Source organism: Myotis nattereri, assembly GCF_964212035.1.
Source record: "Myotis nattereri genome assembly, chromosome: 8".
Lineage (NCBI taxonomy): Eukaryota > Metazoa > Chordata > Mammalia > Chiroptera > Vespertilionidae > Myotis > Myotis nattereri.
The window spans coordinates 32,639,574-32,657,700 of record NC_138083.1 but is presented as its reverse complement, the minus strand read 5'-3'; the positions used below and the strand labels follow the sequence as shown (position 1 = coordinate 32,657,700).

General features: G+C 47.0%; 1 protein-coding gene across 2 annotated transcripts in view; it reads left to right on the top strand.

Annotated features, from left to right (window-relative positions):
• Positions 1–16,753: 16,753 nt before the first annotated feature.
• Positions 16,754–18,127, top strand: part of PSMF1 (proteasome inhibitor subunit 1) — a 44,498-nt gene continuing 43,124 nt past the window's right edge. For both annotated transcript variants that reach the window (XM_081096849.1, XM_081096848.1), the window contains exon 1: positions 16,754–17,030. In XM_081096849.1, coding sequence (XP_080952975.1) covers positions 16,902–17,030 — 129 coding nt within the window. In that variant the 5' untranslated portion in view covers positions 16,754–16,901. The remainder of the gene's footprint in view (positions 17,031–18,127) is intronic.

Here is an 18,127-nt window from a genome sequence, read left to right as displayed (position 1 = left end):
TGTAATAAGGGAAAAAGACGCCCTTTTAATTAAAAAGTAATAACAATGCAGCCTGTGATCCTGAGGGCTGTTTGGGCCACGCTCCATCTGCCCCCACTGAGCCTGGCTCTTCTGACGGCTGCCTCCCCATCCTGCCTCAAGTGTGTCGCCAAGTGAGTGGCTGGGGTCCCGGCCTTGCCCTGTGAGTGAGGCTCTCCCCAGAGGTATGAGTGGGAGCTGGGGGCTGGATGACCTCTGAAGAATGGGCCTTTCCCAGAAGAACCTGTAAACCCAGCTGGAGTCTGAGGCCCTTTCGAACACGGAACGCAGGCGTGGGGGACTCAGTCCCTGCGAATGCCAGCTGCTTTGCTCTGGTGACTGGGGCTGTCGATAGAGACATTGCTCGCAGCTAGTGTGGCATTATCACACCACAGTTCCACTCTCTGCTACTGCAAGTCACCAGGACAACATCTGCTTTGAATCTTTTCTCGTTATGATCTAAAAAAAAAAAAAAAAAAAGAAAAGAAAAGCTGAAATTGAAGCCACCCCTTTAACACTCTGTATCTCTTCCTCTCCCTTTCTTTCTCCCTTCTCTCTTTCTCTCTCTTTTCTTTTTCACTCCAGAAACTTCACACCAGGTCTGAGTTTTGAAACTGTCCAGCCCACGTGCCCTTCTGCCGGTTCAGCAGATGAGAACACTGAAGCCCAGGGAGGAGCAGGGAGGAGATCACAGATGTTCTTAACTGACCTGCTCAGTAACCGGTGGCAAGCAGCTTGAGTCCCCCCGTGTCCTTACCTACAGGGCAGGATGGTGCTAACAGCCCTCCCACCCCATCTCCTTCCAGGACGCCCTGCAAATAGCAGATCAGATGGTGGACAGAAGACCCTGGTGACCAGCAAGGCTATTGTCACTGTCACTCAAGGCTTCTAGGTTATTAGTGACAGAATTAGGCCTTTCTAGAACTCAAAAATCCCCTGGTTTCTAAGTGTAGCATCCTCTACAATGCACTTGAGAGGAAGGACTGAGAAGACAATAACAATAAGATCTAGCCGAGGAGTGCTAACTCGGTGCTTTACACAAAGGGCAGCTTCACAGAAGAGCAACGTTCTGCAGTCAAGCTCTGACCTCGAGCAAGCACAGCACTCTCTCTAGCTCAGTTTCCACAGGTGAAAGATGAGGGTGAGAATGGTGCCGACCTGATGAGCTTATTATGAGGATGAAATGAAAGCATGTGAGCCCAAGGTAGCACAGGCACCCAACCAAAGCACAGGGCTTCCAAGACCAGCTGACCCGGGTCTGCCCCCAGTTTGCACTTACTTTCAGAGCAGCTTTGGGCAAGTGCCACCTTTGTGAGTCTCGGTTTCCTAATCAAAGTTTACCACCATCTCCTCTGTATCGGGTTGTGAGGATGAAATGAGGCAACACACACAAAAACACGGTCCTTCAGCCTGGGATGGCTTCTCCCCACAAGAACAGTCTGAACCCTAAAAAGAAACAACCGCTTGCTCTGTGCGAGGCCGCATTCTAAGCACTCTACCAGCTCACTTCACCTTCAAACAGCCTGGCAGGCAATAGAACTAGTAACCCCATTTTGCAGATGAGGAAACTAAAACCCAGAAAAGTTGAGAAGTACAGCACTTCCCCAAAATGGGCTACAGACAAAATTATAGGACACCCTTCTGCGGTCTGATTCTGGCCCTGCTCATTGTCTTTGAGCTCTATTGTGCCTCTTTGGAAACTGTAGGTAACTGATCCAAACTCTATCTAGTCTGATACAATTGACTTTCCTTCCCTTGTGGAAAAACCAACCGCCTCCATTTAGAATTCAATTCCCTTACTCTGTACACATTTGAACTTTTCTTACTTTTCCTTTGAACCAATTATAACATCTATCTGGTTCTCTCGCTGTTTAACAAGTAAAATAAAATCTTTAACACGTGGTCATTTCTATATTGGTAAGAGAGTCATGAATTTACCATTTAATGAAAGTTTCTTTTAATGGGCTTTAGACATCATGTCTGATTCTTATGGCAATAGCCCTGGAAATCAATCCTTCCATTGCCCCCTGCTCACCTCTAAGGCTCAGGACTCAGCCCTCCCATGTGTATTTTCTAGATAATCCTCATGCAGGTAGGAAATTAGAAACTACAGAGGCAAGGCAACATAGCCACAGTCACACAGCTAAGCCAACACCTTCTCTTTCGGGAGGGGTGTGTGTGTGTGTGTGTGTGTGTGTGTGTGTGTGTGTGTGTGTTCTGCCTCCTTGAATAGATTGTGAATCCAGCTCCAGGTAGAATCCAAAGAATTCATTTGGGAATTGCTTGTGTGTGATGGGAGCCAGGTGATGCTGTGGTTAAGAGCAGGTTCCAGGGGCGTTGGCAGGTTGCTCAATCTCAAGGGAGTGAGGCTGCAGCATCACAGTCGGTGGTGTCCTTAATTCCTCCAAATCCTGAAGAACAGTCCAGGCCTATGTGGTGGCTCACTTCTGTTCCTTCCTAGATCTCTCCACTGAGAAACTTGCCCAGGGTCTTAGTATTTGTAAGTGATGGAGGCAGGACTTAAACCCAGGGAGTCTGACTTTGCATCAATCTTCAAGACCTGGACTTACACCCAAGTTTGTTCTTCTCCACTGTGTGATCCTGGCCAAGTTACTTAACCTCTCTGAGCTGCTTACTCTCTCATGAAGTAGTTACAAAAATTGAATCTATATATATAAAAGCCTAAGAGACCAAACGACCAGTCAACCAGTTGCTATGATGCGTACTGACCACCAGGGGGCAGATGCTCAACACAGGAGCTGCCCCTTGGTGATCAGTGCACTCCCACAGCGGGAGCGCCGCTCAGCTAACCCACAGGCGCCAGACACAGGGCTCACGGCTGGAGTGCGGCTGCAAGCTGCAATGGCACAAGCCTCTCCCAATCGGGACTGACTGGGCGCGAGCCTGCGGCAGGCGTAGCAGGGCTGGGATGAGTGGGAGTGGCAGGCAGGAGCAGCAGGCGGTGTTGGACTGCTGGTTTAGGCCCGATCACTGCAGGCCACACCAAGGGACCCTACCAGTGCACAAATCTGTGCACTGGGCCTCTAGTTAGATAATAAAAGCCAAGTGTCAGACGCATGGTAAATCCTCAATAAACAGCAGCTGCTTTCCAAGGTCTCATTATCTCAAATAATGAGCCACCACTTAGGAGCCCCTGTCATGTGCCAGGCACTATGGGAGGCACTTTAGTGGCATCACCTTTAGGAATCATCCCAACCCCTGGGAAAATAGCGCTATAATCCCTATTTGACAATTTAAATGATGTGACCAAAGTTGCACAAAGGGCAAGCAATGAGGCCGAGATGTAAACCCAGGTTGCTGACTCCAAGACCTAGACACTTTTCCACTCTGTACATCCACTAATTTATTCATTAACTCAACAAATTTTTATTGGGCGCCTACCATGTATGCCAGGCACTGTTCTAGGAGCTAGAGGTACAGTAGTGAATCAAACAGACACAAATGTCTGTGCTCATGAAGCTCATATTCTAGTTAGGGGAGCATCAATCAGACAAAGCTTCTGGCCTTTAAGGTTGATGCCCAAGGGAGCTTTAGGGCCGGAGCTGGACATGGCTGGTGTTGGAGGCATGGGCAAGGATCAGAACCAAGTCTATGAAAGGATGGATACAAGATGTCTGCTGAGGGGCATGGAGGATGTGGGGAGGAGAATGGTCTCAGAATCAAGTAGAGCTGACCATCTGTGCCCCCGGAGACTTGGGTTCTCTGAGGACTGTCTCTCCTTGAGGCTCAACAATGTCCAGAGCTCAAAGCAGGTATTTCCCTGCATGAAGACTGTGACTACACTGAGGACAGAGTCGGCACAGGTCCCCCAGTCTGGGGCTCCCCTGAACGTACTGGTAGTTAGGATGAAGGGGATATGCACCTCACCCTGCACGGCTGCCCTTGGTGGGCATTTGGGTGGGCCCGGGCGCCCTCTTGTGGCTTCCCTTGTCTGCGTGGGCCCTCCATGTGTCCTGTGGCTGGGGGGGCTTCCCATGCTTGGATCATTTCTCTGTCCCCAGCCTGGACCCTTTTCCCTAACCCAGCCTTTCTTGCCTCCAGCCCAGGCCCGGACAGCAGTTCTCCCCCCCCTTTCCTGTGTAGACCTCAGGACACAAAGCCTGGGTGCCCGCAAGCCCCTGTGATGCCTCCGCGGGCACAGCCGTGTGGTGCTGTAGCATATAAGCGGGACATCTGGTTCACATTTTGACTGCACCACTTAGGAGCAATTGTGCAACCTGGCTGTGCCTTTCTTTTTATATTTTAATAACGAGAGTCCTAATTTCTTCTTATTTCAAATATTTAATGAAACATACTGCCAAGATGAAAGAGCAGGGGTTCTGTGCAAGTGGGTTATAGATCCATTTCCTAAGTTCTTTGCAGTTTGCATTGCCCTTTCTTCTGTCCTACCTTAAAGCCCCCATCATAATTCATTCTCAAAGTCTGTTTTAAACACAGAATCTAATATAGATATTAAATATTTTTAACTTTGAAGAAACTTGGTGAAAATAGTACACAAAAGTTTTTTTTAATTAGCTTTTATGTTATCAGTGTTATACACCCACCTACTTTAAAGAGTTAAATGATTCTATGAAACTTCAAAATAGCTTCTACCTTAAAGAGTTGTGGGATTAAATGAGATAATACTCACTGTCCAATTTGTCTGTTAAAACCACAAAACAGTCCTGTCTCCCACCGGCTCACACACACACACCTTCTGTATTGCAGGGGTCTGGAGTCTGACATTTCCCAGAATGACTTGCCCACAGGGTTCTGGGTTAAATTCAGCCAACAGGAGGCAGCAGAGGCACATTATTGCTTCTCCAGGAGCAATGGCTGAATCCTGAGTTTCGGGGTTCCGTTTTGCAGTCACCTCTGCAGGTTTTGGACTCTGCCTTGGGACAGGAGGGCAGCTGTGGTCATTGCTGGTGCTTTCCTGCAGTCCTTGCAACTTCCAGACTCTCTGAAAGCTGCCTCCAGCCTAATCTTTACATCCCAACCCACCCAATGGCTTTGTAAGCGCCACATTTTTCATACTAAAGCCTTTCTGCTGGATGTGGAGCGGCCAGGGCTCTCACTCATTGCTTATAGGAGCATGAAATGGTACAGCCACTTTGGAAATCCACTTGTAAGAATTTACCCAAGACTAATGAAAACATATGTCCACACCAAGACCTGCGTATGACTATTTATAATAGCATCATTCATAATCACCCCAAACTGGAAATAACACAAGTGTCCATCAAGAAGGGAATGGATAAACTGATACATCTGTACAATGGAAAATTACTCATGAATGAAAAGGAAGGCACTGATACAACAACATAGATGAACCTCGGACATAGTGAGGAGTGGAAAAATGCAGGCACGAAGAGTATTGTCAGTGTTAGCCGTGGAGGGATAGCGATCTCTCTTCAAGAAAGAAACTGCCAGTCAGCTATCGGAGTAAAGGTCGCCAGCAACCTCCAGCTGCAGCACCTGTAGAACAATGCTGGGGCCATGCTCTTCACAGCAGCCCACCCCGGATGGGCACAGAGGGGGTACAGAGGGACTCCGCGCCACTTCTGCCCGGCGTGGGAGTCTGTGGGGCTCTGTTCTGGGACTCCGTGTTGGGCTGCACTGAAGCCTGAGGCTCCTCCTTTCCAATTCTCATCGTTCCCCTTTTTTTCCCAGGCGACAGACCTGCATCATCGTGTGAAAGTCCTCCCCACCTACTCCTGTTCTGCACCCCTTTTTCTGTTTTAATTTTTCCCTTTTTTGTTAAATTTATTGGGGTGCCCCCCCCTTTTTAAAGAAGCCTTATCTGTTACAATTCTCTAGCACACTAACTCTATTCTGACATCGCTTCCCAGGGTCCCAAGCCAACAGATACATTTCATTTTTGTGAAATTTCAAGAGGCTAAATTAACCAATAGAGACAAAGCAGACCAGCAGTAGCCTGCACCAGAGGTCAGAGACATTGGCTGCAGAGACGTCTGAGGAAACTTTTGGAGCGATGTCAATGTTCTGCATCTTGATTGCTACAGTGACACTGGTGTATACATTTGCCAAAACTTATTGAAGTGTAGAATTAAACTTGTGGTTTTATTGTATGCAAATTATATTTCAATAAAGATGATATTTTAAAAATCTCTGCCTTCCTGAAATATCTGGAGTGCCTGATAGTTACAGGACTGTGTACATTTGTCAAAATAGAATTGTACATGAACAAGGGGAATTTGTACTATATATAAGTTATAGCTTCATGAAAAAAAGAATGAATCAGGAAAATAATTTCTATTTATTACTATGTGATTATTATTTTAAAGAATTTTGTCATATAGATGGGGGATCCATTGAAGGACTCACACTTCCTGTTTCAAACTTTATTGTAAAGTTATAGTAATCAAAAGAATGTGGTACTAGAATAAGGTGGGTATGTAGACCAAAGAAACAGAATATAGAGCCCAGAAATAAACTCTTTCATATATGGTCAAGTGATTCTTGACAAGAGTGCCAAGACCATTCGCCCTTGGGGAAATGACAGTGATTATAACAAGTGGTTCTAGGAAAACTGAATATCCACATGCAAAAGAATAAAGATGAACCCCTACCTCACACTATACACAAAAATTAACTCAAAATGAGTCAAAGTTCTAAATATAAGACCTAAAACTATAAAAGTATTTAAAAAAACATAAGGTAAAATCTTCCTGACATTGGATTTGACAATGATTTCCTGAATCCAACATCAAAAGCACAGGCAACAAGTGAAAAAATAAACAAATTTAGCTTCATGAAAATGAAAAGCTTTTATACATTCAAAGACACTATAAACAGAGTAAAAAGGCAACCCACAGAATGAGAAAATATATTTGCAAGTCATATATCTGATAAGGGAGTAATATCCAGGATATATAGAGAACTCTTAAAATTCCACCCACCCAAAAATTTCAAGATCTATATGTGGAACACTACAAAACTTTGGTGAAAGAAACCAAAGAAGAATTAACTAAAAGGAGAGAAATTCCATGTTCATGAGTAGTAAGACTCAATATTGTTTAAGATGTCAGGATTTCCAAACTTGATCTATAGATTCAATGTAATCTATAGATCAGAATCTCAATCAATTATTTTATGGAAATTGATGAATTTATTCTAATATTTATGTGGAGAGGCAAAAGACCCAGAAGATCAAACACTACATTGAAGAAGAATTTGAAGGATTGACATTATCCAACTTTAAAACCTACTATAGAGCTATAGTATTCAAGACAGTATTGCCGAACCCGGTTTGGCTCAGTGGATAGAGCGTCGGCCTGCGGACTGAGGGGTCCCGGGTTCGATTCCGGTCAAGGGCATGTACCTGGGCTGCGGGCACATCCCCAGTGGGAGATGTGCAGGAGGCGGCTGATCGATGTTTCTCTCCCATCGATGTTTCTAACTCTCTATCTCTTTCCCTTCCTCTCTGTAAAAAATCAATAAAATATATATTTTTTAAAAAAAGACAGCATTTAGCCCAACCAGTGTGGCTCAGTGGTTGAGTGCTGACCATGAACCAAGAGATCACTGGTTCCATTCCCAGTCAGGGCACATTGTGGGCTCAATCCCCAGTGGGGGGCCTACACAAGGCAACTGATCAATTATGTTTCTCTCTCATCGATGTTTCTATCTCTCTATCCCTCTTCCTCCCTTCTCTCTAAAAATCAATAAAACATAGTTAAAATATTTTTTAAAAGACAGTGTAGCCCTAGTCAGTTTGGCTTAGTAGATAGGGCATCAGCCTGAAGACTGAAGGGTCCCAGGTTCAATTCCAGTCAAGGGCATATGCCTGGGTTGCGGGCTCAGTCCCCAGCAAAGGGCATGCAGGAGGCAGCCGATATTTCTCTCTCCCCCTCTCCCTTCCTCTCTGAAATCAATAAAAATGTATTTTTAAAAAAGACAGTATAATATTGGTGATGGGATGGGCAAATAGATCAGTGGAACAGAATAGAGACCTCAGAAATAGACCCAAATAAATATAGTCAATTTATTTCACAAAGGCATATAATGGAAAAATGGTAATCTTTTCAACAAATGGTGCTGAAATAGATGGGCCTCTGCATGAAAAAAAAAAAAAAAAACCCACAAAGAAAAAAGAATCTAGACCAGCCGTGGGCAAACTACGGCCCGCGGGCCGGATCCGGCCCGTTTGAAATGAATAAAACTAAAAAAAAAAAAAAGACCGTGCCCTTTTATGTAATGATGTTTACTTTGAATTTATATTAGTTCACACAAACACTCCATCCATGCTTTTGTTCCGGCCCTCCGGTCCAGTTTAAGAACCCATTGTGGCCCTCGAGTCAAAAAGTTTGCCCACCCCTGATCTAGACACAGACTTTACATCCTTCACAAAAATTAACTCAAAATGAATCATAGACCTCCTAAAAGATAGCATAAGAGAAAATGTAGATGACCTGAGGGTTGGCAATGATTTTTTAGATACAACATCAAAGGCACGTTTCATGAAAGAAAGAATCAGTAAGCTAGACTTCATTAAAATTTTTAAATTCTACTCTGCAAAAGACATTGCCAAGAGAATAAAATGACAGACCACAGTCTGAGAGAAAATATTTTCAAAGGACATCTGATAAAGGACATTAATCCAAAATATATATAAAAATTCTCAACAATAATAAGAGTTGTTCAGCAATAAGAAAACAAATAACCCAATTAAAACTTGGGCCAAAGACCAAAGAAAATATACAGAGGGCAAATCAGATAAAAGATGCCCCACATCATACATCATCAGGGAAATGCAAATTAAAACAATGAGATACTACCACACACCTATTAGAATGGCCAAAATCCAGAACATTGACAACATGAAACGCTGGTGAGGATGTCGAGCAACAGAAACTCTCATTCGTTGCTGGTGGAAATGCAAAATGGTACAGACACTTTGGAAGGCAGTTTGGCAGTTTCTTACAAAACTAAACATACTCTTTGCATACAACCCAGCAATTACATTCTTGGTAGTTACCCAAAGGAGTTGAAAATTTATGTCCACATTAAAAAAAAACAACTGCACATGTATGTTTATAGCAGCTTTATTCATAATTGTCAAAACTTGGAAGCAACCAAGATCCTCTTCAGTAGGTGAAAGGATAAGTAAACTGGCATATCCAGATAATGGAATGTTATTCAACACTAAAAAACAAAACAAAACAAAACAAAAAAAAAACACCCCAAAAAAATGCTGCCATGAAAACACAAGAAAGAATCCTACATGCATATTACTAGTGAAAGAAGACAGTCTGAAAAGACTGCATACTGTATGATTCCAACCATATGACAATTTTGAAAAGACAAAACTATGGAGACATAGTTTGCAAGATGAAAAGACCAGTGGCTGTCCGAGGTTAGGAGTAGGGAGGGCCAAATAGGCAGAGCGCAGAGGACGGGGCACGCTGTATAAAACAGTAATGGTGGAAATATGTCATCACACACTTGTCCAAATCCACAGAATGTACAACACCAAGAGTGAACCCTAATGCAAACTATGAACCATGGTGATAGTGACGTGCCAATGTAGATTCACCAGTGACAACAAACGCACCACTCTGTGGGGGAACATTGGTAAAAGGGAGAAGCCATTCATGTGTGGAGACAGGAGGCGTAAGGGAAATCTCTGTATCTTCCACTCAATTTTACTGTGAATCTGAAACTGCCCTAAAAAAAAATAAGGGCTATTTAAAACACAATCTAATTCAAAAATGGGCAAAGGACTTGAATAGGAATTTCTTCAGAGAAGATGTAGAAATAGCCAAAGAGCACATGAGTAGATGCTCAAAATCACTAATCATTGGGGAAATGCAAAACCACAGTGAGATACCACCTCATACCCATTAGGTGGTCACTATAAAAACAAAACAAATCAACAACAACAACAAAACAGGAAATAGCAAGTGTTAGCAAGGATGTGGAGAAAAGGGAACACTTGTGCACTGTTGGTGGGAATGTAAATGGTACAGCCATCAAAGAAAACAGTATGGAGGTTCCTCCAAAAATTAAAAATGGAATTACGATTGATCAGTTATTCTATGTCTAGGTATATACCCAAAATAATTGAAATCAGGGTCTTAAACAGATGTTTATACTCACATGTTCATAGCATTATTCACAACAACCAAAAGGTGGAAGCAACCCAAGTGTCCATCAACAGACGAGTGGATAAGCAAAATGTGACAGATCCTATCTAATAAAAGAGAAACATGGTAATTGGCATACAACCGCTACCCTTCCCATTGGCGAATCAGGGCGATATGCAAATTAACTGCCAGCCAAGATGGCGGCCGGCAGCCAGGCAGCTTGAAACTAACATGAGGCTTGCTTGCTTTAGTAACGGAGGACTCCAACGTTCCCCGCCTGCCGCTGCAGGCCTCTGAGCTGCAACTCTAAGCAACTATGTAACAAATATAGAAGCTAAACAAAACCCCAGAAACCTGTTTTAGTCCGCCGGGCTTCAGCCAGCAGGATCGCAACATTGTAAGCAAAGGCCAGAAACCTACTTTCAGCAGCAGAGGCCTAAGAGCTGGAGCCAAGCCTCAAAGCTAAAGCTGGCCCAGAATAAGAAAAAAAGGAGCGGTTGGGAGCTTCAGTCACCCCCCGCCTGAAAACAGTCCTTAGCCCCTCACCCAGACTGGCCAGGCACCCCAGTGGGGACCCCCACCCTGAAGGGTGTGTGACCAGCTGCAAACAGCCATCATCCCCTCACCCAGGCTGGCCAGGCACCCCAGTGGGGACCTCCACCCTGATCCAGGACACCCTTCAGGGCAAACCAGCCAGCACCCACCCGTGCACCAGGCCTCTACCCTATATAGTAAAAGAGTAATATGCCTCCCAGCACCGGGATCAGCGGAGCCGCGAGGCCTCCCGGCACTGGGATCAGCGTGACAGGGGGCAGCACCCAAACCCCCTGATCGCCCTGCGGCTCTGTGTGTGACAGGGGGCAGGGCCACAACCTCCCTATCTACCCTGCTCTGTTCGTGACAGGGGAAGGTGCCCCAATCCCCTGATCAGCCCTGCTCTGTGCCTGATAGGGGGGAGCTCCCCAAGCCCCTGATCATCCTGTGGCTCTGTGTGTGACAGGGTGCGGCGCCCCAACCCCCTGATCGGCCCTGCTCTGTGTGTGACAGGGTGCGGCGCCCCAACCGCCCCCCCCCCCCACCGGCCCTGCTCTGTGTGTGATGGGGTAGAGCCATAACCTCCCCATCGGCCCTGCCCTTAGTGTGAGAGTGGCGGTGCCCCAACCCCTGATCGGCCCTGCTCTGTGGGTGATAGAGGGTGGTGCCCCAACCCCCTGATGGGCCCTGCTCTGTGCGTGACAGGGTACAGAGCCCCAACCCCCCTGATGGGCCCTGCTCTGTGAGTGACAGGGGGCAGTGCCCCAACCCCCTGATTGGCCCTGTTCTGTGCGTGACAGGGTAGGCGCCACAACCTCCCCATCGACCCTGCTCTGTGCATGACAGGGGGCAGCGCCCCAACTCCCCAATAGGCCCTGCTCTGAGCCCAACCAGGGGCTGCACCTAGGGATTGGGCCTGCCCTCTGCCACCTGGGAGCAGGCCTAAGCCAGCAGGTCGTTATCTCCCGAGGGGTCCCAGACTGCAAGAGGGCACAGCCCGGGCTGAGGGACCCCCCTCCCCCCCGAGTGCACAAATTTTTGTGCACCAGGCCTCTAGTATAAATATAAGTATCCCACTGTGCATATATTAATGTGGATAGATATAGACATCGGCTATGAAATATTGTTAAGGCTTAGAAAGAAAGAAATCCTGGCACATGCTACAACATAGATGAACCTTGAAGGCATTGTTTTAAGTGATATAAGCCAGTCACAAAAAGAGGAATCCAGTGTGATTCCACTTATATGAGGTACCTAGAATAGTCTAATCCTAGAGACAGAAGTAGAATGGTAGTTGCCAGGGACTGGGAGGAGGGAGGAATGGAGAGTTGTTGTTTAATGGGCACAGAGATTCAGTTTTGCAAGATGAAAAGAGTTCTGAAAATAATGGTGGAAGTGAGTGCACAACAATGTGAATGTACTTAATACTACTGAATAGTTAAGTAATAGTTAAGACAGTTAAATTTTGTATTATGTGTATTTTACCACAAAAAAAAACTCTCAAAAAAAACCTGAGTGATATTAGTTATATTATTTAAAAATAGAGTTCTCTCTTCCAGATGTCAAATATGCTGGGCACCCCACTGAAAAGGGGAATGGGAGGTCTTGGGTTTCAGTTAGTACTGAGCAGTACTAATCATGGAGAGCTTCCTTGAGGAGGTGAGGTGGTTGGGCTTATGCTAGGCAAAAGGAACAGAAGAAGGATTCCAGCGGTGAATGATTCTACCTCCGGGTCCACATGGGACCTGCCCCTTAGCTCACCTCTACAGTTTCCAGGGAGACGGTTTCCAGATAACTTGGAATACTCACATTGCTGTTACTTGGCAACCAGGAACTGGTGGCTGCAGCCACCTGCCATGTTCTTCCATCATCCTGGGCCCATGGGCTCTGCACCGCCCAGGCAGCGGGTGCCCAGCTAACAAGGCACCTTCCACCTGTTTACCTTCTCAGCTGCACACAGGCCTCACAGGAACAACAGACTCTTGGTAATAAAGGTAAGTCCACAGAAAGTGCTGGATGGATGGACCAGGGGCAGACATGGACAAGCTCCAGCCCCACGGGACCCTCCTATTTGTTCCCATCCAGGGAGAACCATGGAGACCCTGAGGTCCAGGGTGGACAGAACACAGTCCTGGCCCTCAGGGGACTCACAGCCTAGTGCAATAGTCAGAGCTTACCTTATTCTTTCAGTATACAAATGTTAGTGCCTACTCCATGGTGGCTGCTGGGCCAGAAATTTTCAAAGACATGGCTCACCCTTAATGGGCTGGGGGTGGGGGGCAGGAGAGAAGGGGGAAGCAAATGCCACAGTGCCCCACTCACTCCTCAGCACTCACCACTAAGCACCAAAGGCTGCTTTCTCTAAACTCTGCAATTCTCTGCCTGAGGGCTTTTCACGCCCTCAGAAGCAGCCCTCACTCAACCTGCTGCAGGCTGCATCTTGAACAAGAAACACCCCCCTTTCCTTTGCTCTCAATTGGGACAACTCATGTCCAGATGCAAAGACGTGAAACCTTGGCTTGATCACATAACACCTAAGGCTTCCTTCCCTTCCCTGTCTCACTCCCCTCCTCCCTTATTGCTATTTCCTGGAATCAGGTCCCAAATAAACCATTCAAATCCTTGCCTCACATTGGCTTCTGAGGGAACACAAGCTAACAGGGGTGATGATGTATAACAGGGAACCAAAATTCTGTGGGATTCACGTTATAACCAATTGTACCCAAAGCAGTGGACAAACCAAGGGGGATGGGGCGCTGTCTGCCCAAGTGCAGGCAAGGGTGGGGGCACACTGTCTATTTAAAAAAAACAAACAAAAAACCTTAAAGCAATAATAAAACTGATCAACAGCCAGTCTACTTTTTATTATCACCATGAACCAGGCATTTTAATCATCTGGAATGATAAAATTCTCCTCCCCACTGAGTCTGCTAGCTCTCTCTGTCCCGTGCCCGCCCTTTGGCACCCCCACTGGCCAATGGCACTAAGGAGAGCGTAATTAATTTTGGGCAGAGGAGATGAAGGGAGGCCTCATTCAGGAGACAGCATTGACCCTCTAATCACAGAGTACTGGCTGCATTTCACACGTCCAAGCCTTTGCATATGCTGCTCCCTATTTCTGGTACACCTTCACCTCCCTATCTTCCACTACAGTTCAGTGCAGTTGGGCATCTCTTTCTTTAAGAAGCCCTCCATGACCCCTACCCTGAATTAGCTGTCTCTTCTGGGCTTGCACAGACCACCAAGTGTCCCTCTGCCATAATGGTTTTCACACTGGGGTTCCTTTTCTTTACCACTAGACAGTGAGCTCCATAGTGGCAGGAACTATGGCTTGTTCGTCTGGGCCTGGATCACAGTAGGCACTTAGGGATAGGGCTGCCACTGGGGTGGGCACCTTTGTGCAGTACATAGCCTGCATCACCATCCAGGGCAACCCAGCCTATGGAGGTTTAGTTAATGATTAAATGAATGAATTGGTGGAATTTTCCATAACTGGTGAAAGAGATTGGGAGCAGAAGAGACACAGCAAGTAAAATCAGGGATGCCTGAAAATGCAGAGAATCTTGGTGGAAAGAGCAAATAGCCTATGCCACCCACAATACATCTCAGGAGTTCCACAGTCCCCAGCTGTAGCATCACCCAGAGTGTGGTCAACATACCCGCATTCCATCTTAGACCTGCTCATCTAGAATCTCCACAGATGAGGTGTAAGAATCTGGGCATCCAAAGGTTACCTCAAGAACACAAAATTTTGAGAGATACAAGGCCAGCTAACAAAGTGAGTGGTGGACTGCAAAAAGGGTGAGTGAGACTAGCCCAATCATTCATTCATCCATTCATTCATTCACTCATCATTCATTCATTCACACATGCATGCATGCATTCATCCATACATTCCTTCAATAAGTATATATTGAACTGGGAAGGTACTCAGGCATACCTGTATCCAAGACAAACATGGTCTCTGCTCCTTTTCACAGTCTAGTGGGAACACAGTCATTAAATAAACAAGCAAACAAATACCTAATATAATATCAGGTTATGATTAATACTTTTCAGGAAAGAAAAAAAAGTGGTTGCATGAAGGAGGAGGTTTTGGATGGGTGTCAGGGAAGCCCTCTGCTGAGGCTAGTAGGAGATGAGGGAAGGAGTCACCTTAAAGGAAGGAATGAACTATGCAGATGTTTGGAGAGAAAGCACTCCAGGCAGTGACAGCAGTACATGCAGAGAAAGGCCCGGAGAATAGAACATATGAAAGAGAGAGACTGGGCAGGAGGCTACTGCAATAGTCCAAGTATGACAGGCTAGAGAATCAGATCAAGGTGGAGGCAGTCAGGAAATCGACTAGCTTTGCTGTTGAAGCAAATGTGGGTGTGAGAGAAGATGGGAGTCAAGATTATTGCAACCAATGCAACATTTCAAAATGAAATTTTGTGCCCTGGATTTTTGTAATAAATTTTTAAATCCTTAGTAGAGGTTATTCTATGTTCATAAGATCAATATTACATATCTTTATCTTTAAAATGTATAATTGACCCCAAGAACACTATATTAGATATTGGTTCCTTGGTAAAAGGTAAATTGGCCTTTAACGTATTAGTAGTCCCTTTGTTATTATTGGATAAATACTTCCATCTAAATCGCAGGTTGGCCAAATCTGCTCCACTGCCCGTTTTTGTAAATAAATATTTTTTGGTTTAAAAAAAAAAAGATTATTGCAACCAAGAATGCAGGTGATGAGGGGAGAGTTAGAGTAGCTAATGTCAGAGAGAGTTAAGTGTTGAGGGAGGGATGGGGGTGCAGACCACATGCAGGTTCCTGCAGACCATAGGGAGGACTTTACTTTTCCTTTGAGTGTGATGGGAGCCCTGGGAGTTTTGAGCAGAGGTGGGATGTGAGCTAGCGTATGTTCTAACATAATCTATAGTTGCAGAACGTAGGAGAGACGTTCAGGAGAGGGCAGTTCAGAGGGTAGCATAGGCATCAACATGAGAGATGACAATGGCTTGCAGCCAATTGCTGACTGGGATGGGAAACTAGATTTCAAGAAACCTGTTGAAGAAATAATAGGTGGTAAAAATCATGAAGGAGACAGGCAAATAAACTATAGAAATTTAGTAGTAGATCAGGAACTTCAGCTCTGTGGCAGGCAGCTGTTTTCTTGGGGGAAGTGGCCTTGATTCTCTGAGCTGGTTTTATCAGCTGAAAAATGGAGGTGATAATGGAACATACCTCAGAATTGTTGTTAGGGTGATGTAAAGGTTTTGGCACAGCATCTAGTACACAATAAACATTTAATAAATGCTATCCTAGCCCAGGCGATTGCTCAGTGGTTGCCTCAGCCCATTGATGGAAGGGTTGTGGGCTCGATTCCCGGTCAAGGGCACATACCTCAGTTGCAAGTTTGATCCCCTGCTCTGGTCCGGGCACATAGGGTAGGCAACCAAAACATGTGTCTCTCTCACGTTGATGTTTTTCCCTCTCTCCCTCTTCCCTACCCTCCATTCTCTTTAAAAATCAATGGGAAAAAATATCCTCAGGTGAGGATTAAAAATAATAAAAATGCTATTCTAGGAGCCAGTCAGCTAAGTCCTAATTCCATCTCTGCCATACTCACTGTATGGCTGTGTTATCTTGGTCAAATTTAATCCTTTGCATTTTTGTTTACCCATCTGTAAAATGGGCTATAATACCAACCTTATATGGGTCATGAGGATTAAATAAATAAATACAAGTAGTGAAGCATTTCGAATAATGTGGCACGTAGCAAGAAATGACTAAGAGGCCATTACTATTAATAGTCTATTTTTGCCATATTTCATAACATCTCCCCCCATTAGTATGCGCCTACCCCATTCTGAGGATGGGAAGTCTGTGGCTTAGAGTAAGGGGGCCTCTCCTCCAGGACGCAACACCCTACCTGCAGCGGTCCTGCTAGCAACCTGGGAAGGTCGGGATTCCAGCTGGGGACCCCACCCGCCCCGCCCGCGCACTGCCTGGCGGAACCTTTATGTGTTGCGCTCATGTTTCCAGCCCGGACGCGCTCGCGCGGCTGCGCCGCGCTTTAGAGCTACTTCCGGCAGCCGCGCCCCCTTACCCGAGGGCGTCTCCATTTTGGCTGTGGGTGGAAGCAGCCGGTGCGAGTGAATTGTCGGTGCGGAGTCATCAGTTCCCGGAGGGCCGATCGGCTCACCGCACTTCCTCACTCCCTTCCTCTGCCCGCAGAAGCCGGGGGCACGCATGGCGGGCTTGGAGGTTCTGTTCGCGTCGGCGGCGCCGGCGATCACCTGTGCGCAGGACGCGCTGGTCTGCTTCCTGCACTGGGAGTTGGTGACGCGCGGCTACTACAGCGTGGGTGCCGGCGAGCAGGTACGCCTCGGAGCGGCTTGGAGCTAGGGCGGAGGGGCGGAGGTGCTCTCGGCCCAAACCCATAGGACCGAAGGCCTGGTGCAGGGCTCTGACCTTCCCCTCTCCCAGGTCTCGGTTTCACGGCACCATTGGTACTGACTGCGGCTGGGGAGGGGCTCTGCTGCCCCAGCTCAGCTCAGAGCACCTCACAACACAGTGTGTGGAAAACCCACGGTCAGAAACTTGCTTTCAGCACAGCCTGCCAGTCTCCGAGGCCAAGACTGTGTGGGCCTGGCACCGAGACGGGGGTAGCTCCCCGGCGCACGCCTCACCCACCTGGAGTGTCCGCTAAGTTCCTTCCCACACAGTCGGGGCGGGGAGGCTGCCCTCATACTGTACCGGGGTCCCCACCGGATGGCGGGATCCAAGCACAGGTGTCGGGGTGAGCGTGGACCTACTCAGCCCTTGTCAAGGGCCCTTTCTTCACGCCTCAGCCAGGGCCCAGAGAGCTCACACCCTCCATCCTTTGCAGACCACTCGCTGCTGTCGTCCCCAGCTCAGGCTCTGGAAAACCAGCACCGCACACACGTACACACGCGCGCGCGGGCCAGGGAAGGGTTCCTCCCCACAGCTGTCCCTACAGGACCAGCCCCTCCTGCTCTCCCACCCTCCCCTCTGCCTCCGGGCCGTGATCCCCACAGAGCCCCTGGTGGTTAACTCGCGTCGCCTGCCCCTCCCCTGTGACTCTCCTCCGGCACATCAGCTTCCTGTGAGACCTGGGCCTGGCCCCCTCCTTGCCCCTTTATTTTCCTTCTGCTCTACCAGAGAGAACACCTTCGCTGCCGGGCTTCCCAGGTACACACACTCAGAACTCCAAGACCGCTCCCTGGTTCCGGTTCCGCTCCTCTCCCAGCAGAACCTACGCCAGCTCTGGGAGCAGGGCCCCTCCCCTCTTGCATCCAACAGTGCGATGTTTGGCCCTGCGCTCACTTCTCACTGCTTCAGTTCTCGAGCTCGCTAATCCTTTTTATTTCCCAGATGTACATCCAGAGTCTTGAACCTTTCCTCTCTGCCCAGAGCTTCGGGAATCCTTCCTCGAAGATGGTTTATCCGCCCTG